Source organism: Eucalyptus grandis, chromosome 8, assembly GCF_016545825.1.
Source record: "Eucalyptus grandis isolate ANBG69807.140 chromosome 8, ASM1654582v1, whole genome shotgun sequence".
Taxonomy (NCBI): domain Eukaryota; kingdom Viridiplantae; phylum Streptophyta; class Magnoliopsida; order Myrtales; family Myrtaceae; genus Eucalyptus; species Eucalyptus grandis.
In genome coordinates, this window is record NC_052619.1 from 57401977 (window position 1) to 57422022 (window position 20046).

At 40.9% G+C, this 20046-nt stretch overlaps 1 protein-coding gene and 1 long non-coding RNA gene across 2 annotated transcripts; one reads left to right on the forward strand and one right to left on the reverse strand.

The window, feature by feature from the left end:
* Positions 1-14429: 14429 nt before the first annotated feature.
* On the forward strand, positions 14430-17152 carry LOC104415253 (acidic leucine-rich nuclear phosphoprotein 32-related protein-like). Its single transcript, XM_010026512.3, has 2 exons — positions 14430-15389; positions 16535-17152. Exons 1-2 carry the CDS (start codon positions 14709-14711, stop codon positions 16826-16828), a joined length of 975 nt encoding a protein of 324 aa, XP_010024814.2. The 5' UTR covers positions 14430-14708; the 3' UTR covers positions 16829-17152.
* LOC104415252 lies at positions 15400-15911 on the reverse strand. Its single transcript, XR_720343.2, has 2 exons — positions 15597-15911; positions 15400-15519 (listed from the first exon to the last, which is right to left on the reverse strand). It is a non-coding gene; the product is annotated as an uncharacterized LOC104415252 (long non-coding RNA).
* Positions 17153-20046: the final 2894 nt, after the last annotated feature.

Below are 20046 nucleotides of genomic sequence, written 5' to 3' on the forward strand. Positions count from 1 at the left end.
CTTCATGGTCAGGATTGGTGATTGCCTATTATAGTCCGACTTGCATATATATATATATATATATATATATATATATATATATATATATATCCGAATTGGTATTATTGGAGCATCTTAGCTCTTCCCTGCTATAGTAAGATAAGTAAGCTTAAACATTAAGTGATTACATAAATCCATTGCATTTTGATAATATTCATGCATATATTTTTTTTAACATTTTTAAATATTCAGACCATTTATTCATCTAGTCGGAATAGTTTTAAATTCATCAAACTGGGAAAATTAAAAACAAATCGTTGTCATGTGTTCTTTAGACAAATTTGACCAAATTTTGATTGGATATAAGTTTTTCATCTAATATTTTATTGACTCAATTATCGCACCTACTATCTTTGCACCTACCGTCGCACCAACGGAAAGCTTATAGGTGCAAAAGTTGCTTATTCTAAAAACACTTTGCGCACCCGCGATTTAATTAGCACTAACCCCTTTGTTATTTTATTTTTTCTGTCGTACGGTTATCTTATTAAATTTAATCAATTTAAATGTTGTTTTAGTTTATTGAGAATATTTGGAAGTTTAAAAGAAAGAGAAATTTTATTTATTAAGTTTAATGAGTAAAACTGTATCATTAAACTTTGTGATACAAAATAAATCTCACCGGCTAATAGATTCTAATATAATATGCGGTCTATAAGCGTGATCTGTTAAGGTGTGACGGCACCATTCAGCAGGACAACCTCCGCTGGTGGTCACGCGCATTCAGCAGGACATCATCCACCGGTACGATTGCACCCGCTGGCACATCCGCGTCCGCCGGTGGCACCACCGGATCCGGAATAGTGCTGAAGAGTGAGTAGTTGATCCGTATCCTCATCGGTGTGTCTGTTGCTTCTAAAATAAAGATCTAAGAAAACGATTTGAGTCAGTTCACATAGATTAATTGTTGCTTATTCTAATTCTAAAATAGAGAGGAAAAAACTTGGGTGAACATCCTCGGTTGCTCAACGAGTATATAACTTCCTATGAAGCTGGCAATGTGCAACCCCGTTATGGGTTCCATGAATGAGGTGACATCCATAAGATGGAATTGGGAATGCCCAATCCAATAAATATGGCTGAAATCGCATCCCCTCCGATCACGTGCTCCCCATTGAAATTGATGGAGGATTGGGGTCGAAGAAGGGTATGTGCTCGCTCTATAATGGTTGAATGTAAAATAAAAGCTTCAACCAAAAATAAGTCAGTCGGGATAGCTTGAGCAGCCATTGCAGAGGAAACAAACCGAGAAAGAGCGGCGTGGGAAATTGACAAAGCAAAGCGGCAGAGCGAGAGGCTAGCAGAGAGAAAGAGCGACGACGAGAGGTTGGCAGTTACGTCGACCCGAAAAGCTTTCTTTCTTTTCTTTTAAAAGGGGCCAAATGTCACAAACAGTCCCTAAACTTCCACTTAATCTGTAATCTCGTCCCTAGACTTTCTAATTATAATATGATTCGAATTCCTAGATTTCTAATTATTTTCAATACGAATCCTTGTATCGATCAAAAGAATCAAATCCATAGGCGACGGGTTATGGAATATATTATATTAAGAAAGAAAATCGATTAATTTTCTTTTGCATTCAAGAAGTAAGATAAGTAAGCTTAAACATTTTTTTTTTTTTTTTTTAGTTTCCTTGGACAATATGATTACTTCATGGTGAGGATTGGTGATTGCCTATTATAGTCCGACTTGCACATATTTTTTTCAACATTTATTAAGCATTCAGACCATTTATTCATCTAGTCGGAATAGTTTTGAATTCATCAAATTGGGAAATTTAAAAACAAATCGTAGTCATGTGTTTTTTAGACAAATTTGACCAAATTTTGATTGGATATAAGTTTTTCATCTAATATTTTATTGACTCAATTATCGCACCTACTATCTTCGCACCTACCGTCGCACCAACGGAAAGCTCATAGGTGCAAAAGTTGCTTATTCTAAAAACACTTTGCACGCGCTTTGCATGCGCTTGGCACGCTTGCGCGCCCGCGGTTCAATTAGCACTAACCCCTTTGTTATTTTATTTTTTCTTTCGTATGATTATCTTATTAAATTTAATCAATTCAAATGTTGTTTTAGTTTGTTGAGAATATTTGGAAGTTTAAAAAAAATGAAATTTTATTTATTAAGTTTAATGAGTAAAACTGTATCATTAAACTTTGTGATACAAAATAAATCTCACTGGCTAATAGATTCTAATATAATATGCGGTCTATAAGCGTGATCCGTTAAGGTGTGACGGCGCCATTCAGCAGGACAGCCTCCGCCGATGGTCACGCGCCATTCAGCAGGACAGCATCCACCGGTACGATCGCACCCGTCGGCACATCCGCGTCCGCCGGTGGCACCACCGGATTCGGAATAGTGCTGAAGAGTGAGTAGTTGATCCGTATCCTAACCGGCGTGTGTGTTGCTTCTAAAATAAAGATCTAAGAAAACGATTTGAGTCAGTTCACATATATTGATTGTTGCTTATTCTAATTCTAAAATAGAGAGGAAAAACCTGGGTGAACATCCTCGGTTGCTCAACGAGTATATAACTTCCTATGAAGCTGGCAATGTGCAACCCCGTTATGGGTTCCGTGAATGAGGTGACTGTTACGAAATCGCACGTCGATTCCAGAAAAATAGTGCTCGCAAACAATTCACCAGACATAATATAGTAATAAAAGAGCAGAATCAGATGAACACGCCAGAAAATTTGTTATCGAAGTTCACCCAAACTTGGGCTACGTCTCCGCGCAGAGGCACTCTACGAATCCACTAGACTTCGAAAAAGTTAGAATACAATGACGATCTTCTCTCAAGATCAGGGCACAAAGAGATTGAGAACTCTCATCAAGAAAATCTCACTTTTTTCTTCTCTATTTTTCTTGCCGCTCTATTTCCTTTTTCAGCGTCTTAACGGCTAGGGTTTTTCCATCGCTAATATATAGCTACCACTTTTAACCTAAAAGGAAATCTAATAGAAAAGACAAAAAAGCCCCTAAAAACAAATATTTGGCTTTATCTATAACAGTGACATCCATAAGATGGAATTGGGAATGCCCAACCCAATCAGCATGGCTGAAATCGCATCCCCTCCGATCACGTGCTCCCCATTGAAATTGATGGAGGATTGGGGTCCGAAGAAGAGGACTGTGCTCGCTCTATAATGGTTGAATGTAAAATAAAAGCTTTAACCAAAAAATGAGTCAGTCGGGATAGCTTGAGCAGCCATTGCAGAGGAAACAAATCGACAAAGAGCGGCGGGGGAAACTGACAAAAAAAAGCGGCGGAGCGAGAGGCTAGCAGAGAGAAAGATCGATGACGACAGAGAGAAAGAGCGACGACGAGAGGGTGGCGGTTACGTCGACCTGAATAGCTTTGTTTATTTTCTTTTAAAAAGGGCCAAATGTCATAAACAGTCCGTAAACTTCCACTTAATTTGCAATCTCGTCCCTAGACTTTCTAATTATAATACGCTTTGAATTCCTAGATTTCTAATTATTTTCAATACGAATCCTTGTATCGATCGAAAGAATCAAATCCATAGGTGACGAGGTATGGAATATAGTATATTGAGAAAGAAAAATGGATTAATTTTCTTTTGGCATTCCGAAGAAGTAAGATAAGTAAGCTTAAACATTATTTTTTTTTAGTTTCCTTGGACAATATGATTACTTCATGGTCAGGATTGGTGATTGCCTATTATAGTTTAACTAGCATATATTTTTTTCAACATTTATTAAGCATCCAGACCATTTATTCATCTAGTCGGAATAGTTTTGAATTAATTAAATTGGGAAAATTTAAAAACAAATCGTTGTCATGTGTTCTTTAGACAAATTTGACCAAATTTTGATTGGATATAAGTTTTTCATCTAATATTTTATTGACTCAATTATCGCACCTACTATCTTCGCACCTACCATCACACCAACGGAAAGCTCGTAGGTGCAAAAGTTGCTTATTCTAAAAATACGTTGCATGCGCTTTGCACGCGCTTGGCACGCTTGCGCGCCCGCGGTTCAATTAGCACTAACCCCTTTGTTATTTTATTTTTTTCTTTTGTACGGTTATCTTATTAAATTTAATCAATTCAAATGTTGTTTTAGTTTATTGAGAATATTTGGAAGTTTAAAAAAAATGAAATTTTATTTATTAAGTTTAATGAGTAAAACTGTATCATTAAACTTTGTGATAAAAAATAAATCTCACCGGCTAATAGATTCTAATATAATATGCGGTCTATAAGCGTGATCCGTTAAGGTGTGACGGCGCCATTCAACAGGACAGCCTCTGCCGGTGGTCACGCACCATTCAGTAGGACAGCATCCACCGGTACGATCGCACCCGCCGGCACATCCGCATCCGCCGGTGGCACCAACGGATCCGGAATAGCGCTGAAGAGTGAGTAGTTGATCCGTATCCTCACCGGCGTGTCTCTTACTTCTAAAATAAAGATCTAAGAAAACGATTTGAGTCAGTTCACATAGACTGATTGTTGCTTATTCTAATTCTAAAATAGAGAGAAAAACCTGGGTGAACATCCTCGGTTGCTCAACGAGTATATAACTTCCTATGAAGCTGGCAATGTGCAACCCCGTTATGGGCTCTGTGAATGAGGTGACATCCATAAGATGGAATTGGGAATACCCAACCCAATCGGCATGGCTGAAATCACATCCCCTCCGATCACGTGCTCCCCATTGAAATTGATGGAGGATTGGGGTCCAAAGAAGAGGCCTGTGCTCGCTCTATAATGGTTGAATGTAAAATAAAAGCTTCAACCAAAAAATGAGTCAGTCGGGATAGCTTGAGCAGCCATTGCAAAGGAAACAAAATGAGAAAGAGCGGCGGGGGAAACTGACAAAGAAAAGCGGCGGAGCGAGAGGCTAGTAGAGAGAAAGAGCGACGACGGCAATGAGAGAAAAAGCGACGACGAGGGGCTGACGGTTACGTCGACCCGAAAAGCTTTCTTTCTTTTCTTTTAAAAAGGGCCAAATGTCACAAACAGTCCCTAAACTTCCACTTAATATGCAATCTCGTCCCTAGACTTTCTAATTATAATATGATTCGAATTCCTAGATTTCTAATTATTTTCAATACGAATCCTTGTATCGATCAAAAGAATCAAATCCATAGGCGACGGGGTATGGAATATAATATATTAAGAAAGAAAAATCGATTAATTTTCTTTTGGCATTCCGAAGAAGTAAGATAAGTAAGCTTAAACATTTTTTTTTAGTTTCCTTGGACAATATGATTACTTCATGGTAAGGATTGGTGATTGCCTATTATAGTCCGACTTGCACATATTTTTTTCAACATTTATTAAGCATTCAGACCATTTATTCATCTAATCGGAATAGTTTTGAATTCATCAAATTGGGAAAATTTAAAAACAAATCGTAGTTATGTGTTCTTTAGACAAATTTGACCAAATTTTGGTTAGATATAAGTTTTTCATCTAATATTTTATTGACTCAATTATCGCACCTACTATCTTCGCACCTACTGTCGCACCAACGGAAAGCTCGTAGGGGCAAAACTTGCATATCTAAAAACACTTTGCATGCACTTTGCACGCTTGCGTGCCCGTGGTTTAATTAGCACTAACCCCTTTGTTTTTCATTTTTTTTTCTTTCGGAGGGTTATTATATTAAATTTAATCAATTCAAATGTTGTTTTAGTTTATTGAGAATATTTGGAAGTTTAAAAAAATGAAATTTTATTTATTAAGTTTAATGAGTAAAACTATATCATTAAACTTTGTGATAAAAATAAATCTCACCGGCTAATAGATTCTAATATAATATGCGGTCTATAAGCGTGATCCGTTAAGATGTGACGGCGCCATTCAACAGGACAGCCTCCGCCGGTGGTCACGCGCCATTCAGCAGGACAACATCCACCGGTACGATCGCACCCACTGGCACATCCGCATCCGCCGGTGGCACCACCGGATCCGGAATAGTGCCGAAGAGTGAGTAGTTGATCCATATCCTAACTGGTGTGTGTGTTGTTTCTAAAATAAAGATCTAAGAAAATGATTTGAGTCAGATTAGATTAATTGATTGTTGCTTATTCTAATTCTAAAAATGAGAGGAAAAAACTGGGTGAACATCCTCGGTTGCTCAGCGAGTAGATAACTTCCTATGAAGCTGGCAATGTGCAACCCCGTTATGGGTTCCATGAATGAGGTGACATCCATAAGATGGAATTGGGAATGCCCCAACCCAATCAGCATGGCTGAAATCGCATCCCCTCCGATCACGTGCTCCCCATTGAAATTGATGGAGGATTGGGGTTCGAAGAAGAGGCTTGTGCTCGCTCTATAATGGTTGAATGTAAAATAAAAACTTCAACCAAAAAATGAGTCAGTCGGGATAGTTAAGCAGCCATTGCAGAGGAAACAAACTGAGAAAGAGCGGCGGGGGAAACTGACAAAGAAAAGCGGCGGAGCGAGAGGCTAGCAGAGAGAAAGAGCGACGACGGCCTTACGTCGACCCGAAAAGCTTTCTTTCTTTTCTTTTAAAAAGGGCCAAATGTCACAAACAGTCCATAAACTTCCACTTAATCTGCAATCTCATCCCTAGACTTTCTAATTATAATACGCTTTGAATTCCTAGATTTCTAATTATTTTCAATACGAATCCTTGTATCGATCGAAAGAATCAAATCCATGGGCGACGGGGTATGTAATATAGTATATTAAGAAAGAAAAATTGATTAATTTTCTTTTGGCATTCCGAAGAAGTAAGATAAGTAAGCTTAAACATTATTTTTTTAGTTTCCTTGGACAATATGATTACTTCATGGTCGGGATTGGTGATTGCCTATTATAGTCCGACTTGCATATATTTTTCAACATTTATTAAGCATTCAGACCATTTATTCATCTAGTCGGAATAGTTTTGAATTCATCAAATTGGGAAAATTTAAAAACAAATCGTAGTCATGTGTTTTTAGACAAATTTGACCAAATTTTGATTGGATATAAGTTTTTCATCTAATATTTTATTGACTCAATTATTGCACCTACTATCTTCGCACCTACCGTCACACCAACGGAAAGCTCATAGGTGCAAAAGTTGCTTATTCTAAAAACACTTTGCACTCGCTTGGCACGCTTGTGCGCCCACGGTTTAATTAGCACTAACCCATTTGTTATTTTTTTTTTTTTTCATTTCGTATGATTATCTTATTAAATTTAATCAATTCAAATGTTGTTTTAGTTTATTGAGAATATTTGGAAGTTTAAAAAAAATGAAATTTTATTTATTAACTTTAATGAGTAAAATTGTATCACTAAGCTTTGTGATACAAAAGAAATCTCACCGGCTAATAGATTCTAATATAATATGCGGTCTATAAGCGTGATCCGTTAAGGTGTGACGGCGCCATTCAGCAGGACAGCCCCCACCGGTGGTCATGCACCATTCAACAGGACAGCATCCACCGGTACGATCGCACCTGCGGGGACATCCGCGTCCGTCGGTGGCACCACCGGATTGAGAATAGTGCTGAAGAGAGAGTAGTTGATCCGTATCCTCACCGGTGTATCTATTGCTTCTAAAATAAAGATCTAAGAAAACGATTTGAGTCAGATCACATAGATTGATTGTTGCTTATTCTAATTCTAAAATAGAGAGGAAAAAATCTGGGCGAAGTTGCTCAATGAGTATATAACTTCCTATGAAGCTGGCAATGTGCAACCCCGTTATGGGTTCCGTGAATGAGGTGACATCCATAAGATGGAATTGGGAATGCGCCAACTCAATCAACATGGATGAAATCACATCCCCTCCTCCGATCACGTGCTCGCCATTGAAATTGATGGAGGATTGGGGTCCGAAGAATAGGCCTGTGCTCGCTCTATAATGGTTGAATGTAAAATAAAAGCTTCCACCAAAAAATGAGTTAGTCGGGATAGCTTGAGCAGCCATTGCAGAGGAAACAAATCTAGAAAGTGCGGCGGGGCTAGCAGAGAGAAAGAGGAAATCGACAGAGAAAAGCGGCGGAGTGAGAGGCTAGCGAGAGAAAGAGCGACGATGGCAATGAGAGAAAGAGCGATGACGAGAGGCTGGCGGTTACGTCGACCCAAAAGCTTTCTTTCTTTTCTTTTAAAAAGGGCCAAATGTCACAAACAGTCCCTAAACTTTCACTTAATCTGCAATCTCGTCCCTAGACTTTGAATTTGTTCAATTTGATCTCTAAATTATCGATAAATGTGCAATCTAATTTCTGACAATTTGAAAATTGACTAATTATCCTTCCGTTAGTTAAAGTTAACAAAATTGGCTTACATGTGTGGCACCCTCGAAGCGGCCCCCGATCCGTTAGGGTCGCCACAGTTCGCTTATCTTTCACTTGCCCTAATAACATGTCACTCGATACCATTGATTTATAGTGGGTCCATATGTCCTAAGGTTTATGTTATCTTAATCGATCTCAGCGTAGTTCATATAACGACAGCATATTCAACATCTCCCTAACCTATACTCAAACTAAATAATACAATGCAATGCACACCAACTACACATTTTTCATATATATGTTAGAGCCGACCACTTTTATTTACATAACTTTGATGGACATCACGAGTCGGTACATCAAAAGGCCAATGCTTTACTAAGCTTGGCTATAACCAAAAGTACCCGACTCCACATCAGTCATGTACATCGATCCATCATCCAGTGTTGGCTATCCAAAAAGTGTCATCCTCTACCAGTCACATGCGCAATCACACCTAGCCTGGTGCATCGGCTGGTGGCGGCGGCAGCATCCCCATCATAACCCCGTCGCGGCAGACATGCATGGATAGGAACTCTTGGACTACATGGCCATTAGGTAGACCCACGTCATACATAACAAAACTTGAACATGGATGAACACCAGACCACGAACACCCACACAGGAATGCTCCGAGCACTCAACCTCAACATCATACGGTAAGCCATAGAAAGTACCACTCGTGACCGGTAATAGAGGCATCTCATAATATGAAATGTTAGTCCTCAAAAACTCTTTTCAACTTTCACTCAAAACAAAAATAAACGAAATTATGAAAAAAAAAAAATACTAATGGCTTCATCGTAAATGAAAAGGTCCTTCTTTGAGAAGTAGTAAAGTCTCAAAGTCCTTAATATAAGATAAAATAAAAGTCAGATTTCAAATGTTGAAAATGACAGTTAGAGCAAAAATTTATGTATAATAGAAAAAAGGAGAATTACCAAAACAATTTTAAACATCTTGCAAATGTGCAGATTCAGTTGAAACTTTTTTTCACCGATTAAAGGGTAAATTTCAATAAAAGACCTGAAGTGCCCTCATTTTTTTCAAATAATGACCCAAAGTGAGGTTTATTTCAAATAAAGACGCGAAATGACTTTGGTTGTTTTAAATAAGAACTTGAAGTGGCATTGATTGTTTCAATTAGGGGCTCCATTGGTCGCCAGCTGGATAATTTCTCCGACCAGTCAAAAGCGTTGTTGTCCAAATTTTCTTTTCTTTTTTTCTCTTTTCTTCTTTTTTCTTTTCCCGCATCGATCGGCGATCGCTAGTAAAGGCCAATGAGGGCTCGGCGACCCTTGTTAGTCGCCTAGGAAGGGTCGGTGAGGACGAGGGCTCAATGACCTCACCAATCACTGGAAGGGCTCGCAAGGACTTGACGACCCTCATTGGCCGCTGGTAGGGTTTATCGAGCCATTTCTTAAGGCAAGCAAGGCTCACCCTCGCTAGATCTAGCGAAGGTGGTCTCACCCCCTTGTCAGGCCTTACCAAAGCATCCTTTAAAGACTATTTTTTTTTTAAAAAAAATTACTTAAAATGGAGGGCTATGTAATCAAGATATTAACAAGTTTTGTTATTTTGTGGCCGTTGATTTTTGTGATAAAATAAAATCGAGCAAGGAAGTCCTTGTGCTGAAAGATGGAAATTACTTTCCTGCACGCGGGGCAAATTCAAGGGTCAATCCCTCAAAAGGTATTTTTCAACTTTCACTCAAAACAAAAATAAACGAAATTATGAAAAAAAATCTCTGGTCTCCACACCTCAGGATTGAACGAAGATCAATTTGCGCCAACCCACCCTTTAATTCCTCAAATGTCTAAGAGCATTCCCAAGGAAAACGCACCAAAAAAAAAAAAAAATCCTTCATTCCTCGTTAGCCATGTCAAGTACTAGCTAAAGCCCAAAAGGAAAGAGAAGGAAAATAATAATTAAAAAAATAAACCTTCCAAAATATTAAAAAATATGGTCGCGTCGGGACCAACCGTGTCATATAGGATTGTGATGTCCACTTCAATAAATTTCAATCTAAATTGATTGGATAACTCAATTGATACAAATGCGAAAATGTTTATGGCTAATTTGATCCAATTAAAAATTTAGAACCAAATTGGTATAAATATAATATGTTTACAAATTTTTAATAGTTCTCCTACATTTCAAACACTATCCACATTGAAATCACTAGAGCAAGATGGCAGCAGGCCAACCAAGACCATTGTAAACCTTGAATAGCAATGACAACTTCGGTTTGAGATTAATGTCATAATTATCATGTCATCGTCATTGGTAGAGATAACGAAGGGCTCTAAGAGTTTATTATTGGATTATCCTTACTGATGTATATTTCAAATGGTTCTCTCTCCATCAATCGGTTTAAGTTTTTGGATTAGATTTTCTAACATGGTATCGAAACTAGCACGACTCCTTTTGCATATGTGCATCCACTCTCTTTAGTCAAATTCCATGTATTGCTCTTAACCTAATTTGTACGGGAGAGGGTGTTGAAATATTACCACACCTCATTTGGCAAAGTGTCCTATGTAATTGATTAGAACATTAACATTTTTAATTTAGCCAATTTAATTTTTTAACAATTTGTTGATTTAATATCACAAAAATGAATTTTTTTTCACAATATATATATATTTTTTTTTCCTTTTATCTTCTTTCTTCTTTCTAGTTCCTTACTTTTTCCTATTTCCCACTGTTGGTCAATGGTCACATGACAGAGCCACTGAGGCCCCATCGACCGACAAAGGAAAATAAGTAAAACAAGAAAAAATAGAAAAAAATAGAAAATTTATTAAAATCATTCATGTCAACGATAATCTTGCCACATAAGATAATTGAGGCCGATCTACCTGACACATCAACAATTTCTACCCAAAGTTAGGCGGAATCACTACATTGAAAAATTATGTATAACTTCAAAACTAAATTGGATAAATTAGAAAGTTGGAAATTAAATTAGTGTCCGATAAATTTATGATTTTTTGGGACAATTTTATTTCATTTTCAGATGGCAGAAATTTGCACGTGACCTGGTCCTAAGAGGTGACGCGGCTCAATCTTATGTAGCACTAAACAAGCAAAGCAACAAAGCCTTGCCCTCCTCTTCAGACAACAACCTTATCGCTGTCGAAACAGTGTGACCACTCGCGGAGGCGTAGCTGCTGTACAGAGCACGAGCATCGCCGGACCGCCGACGGCACCGGTTCGACGGAAATCGAACAATGCCAGCTCGTCATCGTCTTCTGCCCCATATCGGCATGCGACGATACAAATCTTTAAGCTAATTGGGAAGACGTTATCTTTGCCAAGCAGAAGACTGGAATTCCGCATCAATTGGCTGAAACCTTTCGATTTTCCGATCGATCGAATTCGAAATGAAAACCAATTCGAGCGCCGCCGCCGTAATCACAGAAACCGTGAACCGCACAAACGGATTCCATCGATGAATTTCCTCGTTCAGGAATTCAATCGAACACCTAACCGACACCGACGACCGGAATTACGAGCACGAAGGGCTCGCGCAATCTCAACCAATCACACGGCCAATTCGATGGTAAACGAACTGAATTCCCCATGAAAAATTTTAGAATCACCAGTGAACGTTCATGAAAATTTCATTATATAACTACACAGCATATATACATATACACACGCACGGCGAGCAAAAAAATTCTCACGGAGGAGGAAGCGGGGGAGCTGGAGATTGATCAGAGAGTGCACCCGCAGAAGACGAAGAAGAAGCAGAGCATCGCGGCCAGGACCAGGGACTCCAGCACCGTGATGACCGTAAACAGCACGTCGTCCACGACGAAGTCGAACAGCCGGAACCCCCGCGCCGTGAGGTAGGAGAAGTCGAACCCCGGCCACCGGAAGATCGACGTCGGCAGAGAGAAGCCGAATCCCGGCCACCGGAAGGCCGCCGCCGACCACCGGAAGATCGACGCCGGCATCTGATCTTCTCTTTCTCTCTCTCTCCGGAGTGTTCGGTGAGAAGGTAGCTGGGGGAGGAAATTGAATGATTGCGAACTCATCGCGGAATGAGCAATAAATGACTTTCGGAAATACTTGGGGAGGAAACTAGAAACAAATAAATATCTCTATCCCATCTGTAACACGTGCTTGGGGCCCGGGGGGTAATTTTGACCAAACAATTTAGGTGGGGCTAAATTGAAAATTACGTGCAAATTAGGAATTAATTCATTTATTAGCTGCCAAAATGAATGTTGATCGCCAGAAAATGCGCGTGGTGGGTGGAATTTGAGGTAGCTTGGTCAATTGGGGATGGTTTTATTTGACTGAACGTTGGAGCCAATGTTGATTCCAAAGAGTTGTCATAGAGAAATTATTATTATTATTTCTTGGATAATCACGTCATCTCTTTTTGAGAAGAAAAGTGTAATAACATCGATCTAGGCACATTTGTTAGGAAAATTAGGTGCATGATGCGTGCGAGATAAAATTGGTTAGGTATGGATTTACGGTATTATCTAATCCAATTAAGAGAAAAATCACGCATTGTGTATTAGCAATTTTGTGGTGCAAGTGCTTCCCAAAAGCTATCCAAGCAAGTTACTCGGCACTTGGATAAGAAGGTCTAGAAATGGGTATCATGATTAAGTTCCAAATGAGTCGAATTCCAACCGAGTCGTGCTAATTTCGGTATTGATTTTCTTTTGGGGTTGCAAACCCAGTTCCTTGCGAAATTCAATCATTGGATCCCTTCCTTCTGACTTCTCAACGCAAGCCAATCACAAATTTTTTAAAAAATCGAAAGAGAAGTCGTTAACGTTAGGTTAATCATCTTTGAGTTTGCTAGCACACGTAATTCGTTTAATGAAAAGAAAGGATGAAAGGCGTGGGATTATTAGGATGACAGCAACGCTGGTGTTGACAGAAGGGGACGGGGAGGCTTTTTTGTCGTGTAGCTGGGCTCTCCTATCTTGACGGGAGAAGTTACATTTGGAATCCAAATACGACGTCGTTTTCGACCCTCGGTCGGTCTCTGGAGTCTTCACGTCGTGCGTTCTGGACGAGGGGGCTGTGTACGTACGTCGATTTCTCTGGAAAGCCCACGCGACGGGCCCTGAGTGGCGGACAAATCCGAAGGGGATGGTGAGTGCATGCTGCCTTTTCAGGAAAGGCCGCTTTCCTTTTAGGGGAGACGCGCACCAAAGAGTTTTTATTTATTTATTTATTTTTTTTTCAGTCCTATTTCACTAAATCTCATTCTCACACTTTTATAAAAGTACTTTTTTCGTAATGTGCTGGGGATATAAAACGTGCGCATGCTTTGATTTGCGTTTTTCAGATAGGCAGGATCCAATGTTGATTTTCAATTGAAATGTCGGACAGGCACAAGCATAGAACTGGAGAGCTCTAAAAGGAAATTATAAGGCAGACCAGGTCATAAGCAAAGCATAGGAAGAAATTCATATCAGGCGAGCCTGGCTGAGCTAGGCTTTGGAACTAAATCCCTCATTGTTCGAGACTTTGTTCGAGACTAGATCGGACCGGTCGAGAGACGTTGGACCCACAATTAGGAAAATCAAATGTAGTCATGAGTTGTCTCCTTTAACCAAGGCCCCTGTGCACCCCCAAGATGTACATATCTCCATAACAATGTGTACCATGCGCTTGGTGATGGTAGGATTGAGCACACCCAAGTGATTGAATTGCGAACTTGCGATCGGCACCCAAGTTTGCCCATAAATATCGTTGACTCGGCGGGAAGGCGAGTCTCTTCCACGGACTAGGCACGCCAATACTGGGAACTGCGTGATCGCAGCCGTACGTTGATGTGGGTCGTCGAATCGATGGTTGAGATTGATGGGGATAGCATGCCTTGACGAAACTAGGTCACGATTGGAATGGGCCAAAAACCCAAAACCAAAGGAAGCTCTTGGGCCGGGTCACCGTCCTTTGGGCCGACCAACGGCCTGGCCTGGGTGAGCCACAGCCCACGATCCAACGGCACATGGAAACCCTAGACGGCGCCCCGGCAAGACGAGTGGGGCCACCGGATCGGCACGTGACGAGCACGTGACGCGAAGAGGCAAACCGAGAGACGCGTCTACTAAAAAGTGAAAACGGAGAGAGCGCGAGCGCCCAAGTGCCCAAAGGAAAAACAAATCCCCAAACCCACACCGTCCGATCCATCGCCACGTCACCGATCCGGACCAACCCGTATCCAACGGCTCAGATCCGCGTTGCAGGAGCTACCCTGCTCCAGATCAATCGAAGAAGCTCTTCACACAAAAAAAATTTTCTCCCTTTTTTCCATTTTCTCGAAGATTTTTCCGTTCGTTTTTGTTCGAATCGAGCCGAGAAATCATCGGAATCTGGTCCCGGCGAGCGCGAGGTCGCGATTTGCGACGATGAATTCCGACGATGAGGAGGAGATCGAGTTCGAGGAGGACGAGACAGTTAGGGCTGCGAGGGAGGACGGCGTCCCCGCCGCCATCGACGAGGACGACGAGGAGGACGACGAGGAAGAGGAGGAAGACGGCGTGCAGAGTCAGGAGGAAGCGAACGCCGCAGAAGACGGGCGGCGCGACGGCGTGGACGACGAGGACGACGGCGAGGAAGAGGACGACGATGAGGACGACGATGACGAGGACGACGAGGACGACGATGACGAGGACGACGAGGTGCAGGAGATCGTGGACATGAGGTCCGACGAGCCGATGGTTGAGGTTCGGGAGGATAACGAGGTAATCGTGTTGAAGGAGGACGACGAGGATGACGATGATGAGGAGGAGGAGGATGGAGTACAGAGTCAGGAGGAAGAGAATGGTGAGGAAGACGACGGCGAGGACGACGACGGCGACGACGACAGCAGCGACGACGATGATGACGAGGACGAGGACGGCGATGTTCAGGAGGTTCTGCAGTCGTCTCGAGGACCTCCGCCGGTTTATTCCGTGGATGACGACGACGAGAACGACGATGTCGACGAGGAAGGCGAAGGCGAAGGCGTCCGCGGCGGCCAGGGCAACGACGACGACGGCGGCGGCGACGACGAGGATGAGAGCGACGATGATGAGGCCGAAGAGGAGGTAAGAAACGACAGGAAATCTAAATCATAGCTGAAACCCTTTGTCCGTTCAAGATTCGTGCTGATTTTTGAAAGGCCCAAAGTTAGATCTAGCGATGCTTGCTGCTCAAGATCCGGGTGCTTCCTGAAACCTAAAAACTGCGATTGAAGGGATTGAGATTGAAACTGTCATGTTGGTTTTCTGATCTAGAAAAGGGTTTTCTGTTACCTCAAATTGAACGATCTTGGACTTGGGTTTTCCTTCTGATTGAGCCAACTGGGTTTTTTCTCCATATCTACACGGCGATGATCCTGGATCGGCTCTTGAGTTCTTGATGCCTCGTCCGTGTTGCTGGTGTTTTCTTGATATGCTTCTTTCTGGGTGTTTGTCGAATTCGTCGGTCTCTCGTTTGTTTGTGTCGTTGAGTGGAAACGAGGTACATGTCTTCAGTTTCTCACTTCCTCTTTTTTGGGGTTCCTTTTTGTATGATGAAAGAATCCGAATTCATTATTCTCTTCTTTGTTCCATCCATTTTGATGTCAGTTGTCGAGTGTTATAGTAAGGAGTGCTCACTATTGACACGGGTGAACTGGATGCGTTGTCACATGTGTGTTGTCATTGCTAAGATGAGTTCTTAAGCCAGATGTTGTGGATTTGATTGTTGATTTTTACATTGGTCAAGTTGGGTGCATCTTCTCATTGGTCTTGTTTTTCTGTTGCTGTACCATTGAAACTATGCTGTCTCCTTTGCTTCAAGATAGGTGTTAACTTGTTATTACATGTTATCACATCAGGCTAAATGTTACATGGACACATGTTGATCTGATAGGCCCTCTATAGTTGCTGCTTAGAGATCCAGGCCTGAATTTACGTTTCTGCCCAGAGAATGGATAGTCCCTTTCTTTTTCTGTTAAAGTTTGTATTTTTAATTTTTATTATGAACGTACTTATCCAGGTCCTTTTGCTTTAGGCATATAGAGTGAAGGGACCCCCAAAAGAACCCAAACTCAAATGGCTTTGGTTCTCGATTCTGTCACCTGATCCGATTATGTTGTTTTGTTTCATGATCTTCCTGAAAGCTCCTGCTTCTTTGGCTTGTGATCTTCTTGAACTGCATCTTTACATGTTCTTAAGATATCCTAAGAATATCGTGAATGGAACTGCAGGAGGATAGCGGAGCACAGTATATGGTTCGGCCCCTTAGTCGCGCCGAGGATGAGGAAGAAGACAACAGCGACTTCATGGAGCAACATGAGAACAGATTGGAGCAAGAAGAAGACATCGAGGAAGATGATGAGGTGGAGGATGAAGATGGAGTGGAAGCAATGGAGATAGATGAAGATGGCGGTGGGAAGGTTGAGGATCCGCCCACGAAGAGGAAGAGGGCAGATAGAGAAGAGGAGGATGAGGAGGATTCTGAGGACAGTGATGTAGATGATGAGAGGCCTCGCAAGAGATAAGGCCCCGGCCCAGTTTCCTTGTGATGGTCTTGAGTCCATTAGGATTTGATACATCTGTTCCCCCTCTCTCGGGGGGGTTGGATTGTGACATTATGCTGGTGCTATATATAATGTTTAGGGTAGGTTAAGAAAACTATTTTTTTATCGTTTCTGTTTGCATAGGTTATGTCGGGGATTGTGGGAAAGAAGATGGTTTAGATCTTTGTCAAATTCGATTGTAGATGACAACGTGTTGAAGATTTCCATTTTTGCAAGTATGGTGGAATTGCAACTTCTCTTTTCTTGGTGCTTTGTTGACCATGTGTGATTTGCCGTTTGTTCTGAGGGTGAGAGTTGTATATTTCTGAGATGTCTTTTCTTTGGCCCCACGATGATTCCTCTTGATTGTGCAAATGGCTATTGCAGGGAAAACTACAGACTCACCCTCTTCTTCCTGTCTAATTTTCATTTTAGTACCTCAAGTCGGCCATCCTGAGCAGCGTGCCACTTTTCAGGCCTTATCATTTTTATCAATTCACCCAAGATCTTTAGGAAAAGAACTTCACGGATCAATGTGGATCCCTAACCCTTTCGGGCTTGGCGAGATACCGACGGGACCTTCATCCCATACTACTCTCTCCTCACTTGCCTGTCAATGGCTTGTGAGGAGGAGTCCCACCGGGATGGTCTATTCAGGGGAGAGCAATTTAAGGACCTGCTCAGGTCCAAGAGTTGTATATTTCTGAGATGTCTTTTCTTTGGCCCCACGATGATTCCTCTTGACTGCGCGAATGGCTATTGCAGGGAAACCCATGCAAGGATCATATTGAATATTAGAAGAGAGTTAAGGATTACTCAGAGCCATTGCCTCTCAAAGGAAAAAATGAAAAACAAAGCTGTACTTAAATGAAAGCAAATTAAAAAAAAAAAAAACTCCTCATTTTTCTGAACCTTACGAGAAAATATTGGGTGTAATTCTAATGTCGCAATAGTCCATTGACTAAGCAACACGTGTCCTCGTTGGCCCACCTGTCCCCTCTCTCTTCATAGTCTCTCTCCCTCCTGACTTCACGATTTAACTTTGCTCTCGCTGGCCTCCGCCTCCGCCTTGTCCACTGCTGCCGTCTTCACCTCCACGTCATCCGTTGTCAAATGCTCTAAGTGTCAATTTTGGAAAATATGTCGGAAATTCGACTTGCAAGAGTGGAGCACGGCCAGACAGAGATGAAAAAACGTTCCGGTTGCTGTTACTCCAGAGGGTTTTTGGTGCTGTCCCTCTCCTGCAGCGTTTCAGAAAAGGTCAAAGTTCAAAACACTGTAAGCAAGCCGACCATCCCTCACCTCCGTACAAGTCTAATATCCAGAAAAACCCAAGTTCCACTTTACTCCAAAATGTGTGTATTTAGGAGCTTTCATGAGATACGAAAAGACAAGAACAACTAATCATGGGTTAAAAGTAATGACAACATTAAGTTAAAAACATGTGAAAAACATAGGCGGTGTGGTCATGTTGCAAATGGGTAAAGCATATGGTTGCAAAGTAGATATTTTGATAAATTGCTAACATATCTAGTGAATTAATGCACAAACATGGAAACAATGTCCATTCTAAACGATGAAAAGTCAAGAAAATAAAACATTTTGAATGCTCTAAAATGTTCAACAAGAATTATCAGATGCTAAGAGAGATTTAACTTAGTAAATTTCCAACCTACTGCTCATCCGATAGTAATTTCAGAGCGTATTAGTCTCCTTTAACAACTACTATGACAATACATGCTTTATCGTCACTCTAAATAATTGACATAAGAGCAAATGTTTAGTAATTCGATCCTAACGGAATCAATCATGGAAAACTACAGGTGTGGAGACAATTCTGGCGTCCTCTACTGCCATGTGAAAATCCGATTAGAATTTATCGTATACATTTCTTGTATATCAATAATTAATGCAAGAATTTCTAGATGTCACATCTCGGGCCTCGCCACTCGCCCTTGAAGGATCCGTCGCCCAAGTGGAGCAACCTCCCACCCAAGAAGACAATCCTCCTCGACGGCTGCGACTACAAGCACTGGTTCATTGTTATAAAGTTCCCCACCGACCATGAGCCCTCCGACAAAAGTTGATCACTGCTTACGTCAAAATCCTAGCCTCCATCATCGCAAGGTACAGAGTAGAAGAAGAATCGATTCGAGCATGGATAGTGGTCTCTTGTTCTTTGAACTCATGGGTAGTGAGGTCTCAAATTGATTTTTTCTGGTGGCTTTATTTGCCTTTGTTCTGGTGGAGTTGGTTTATTCAGTTTGTGATCATGCATATTGATTATTAATTATACATATATTACACGTATATCTCCCTCTACTTACGCATATCTTGCTTGAAATATTAACATAATATAGTTATCTAATAAAATCTATAAATAGGCTAATGAATTATTTATTAATATATATTTTGAATGATAATATTTAAGGTAATAAGATAAAAGTAATACCAAACATAATCAATAAATGATATACACCATCCAATGAGATATATGCATAATCTTAAAAAATATGTAGAATCAAATAAATATTCTAATATTGCTAACAACTTTCTTAAATTGTTGCTTCTTGGAGTTCACACGATGTCATGTCCGTCAAACACTGGCAAAGCCCAAAAGAAAAAAAAGGATATGAATCGATCAATTGATATTGGAAGTGATCAAAAGCTAATGATTAAAAAAAAATATCGGAAATAATGTCATTGTACATATATTTAGTTAGCTTGAGTCCCCGAAATGCTGCACGGAAGAAGAGAAAAGACACAATGTAATATCTATGAAATATGACCTAAACACCTAGCGGTTTTTTTGCGCCTGGCTTAGCGTTATCCTCCTTGCGTTGGCTTGTGGACAAAAACATCAGGAAATTGTCCAGAGGAATTGTCATGAGATTCACGTTTTGTTCATCAGAGGTGGATGGGACTGCCGGTCCCATGAAAACTGCAGTGAGACACTCGAAAAGTTCACATGCACAAGCTGGCCGCCACGAAATGTTGAGGTCGATTTCGAAGATAACCTTTTACTGCGGCAAGGATGGAGAGTGCCGCGTGCATCTTGTTGGGTCTCTGATTGATCTTAGCACAAAAGTTAGTTAATAAGGATGAATGTGGGAGAAGAGTAAAAAAAGTCTTAAACATTTTATTGATGTCAATTTAGTCCTAAACTTTTTAGTGATGCCAATTTAATCTTAAATCTTTTG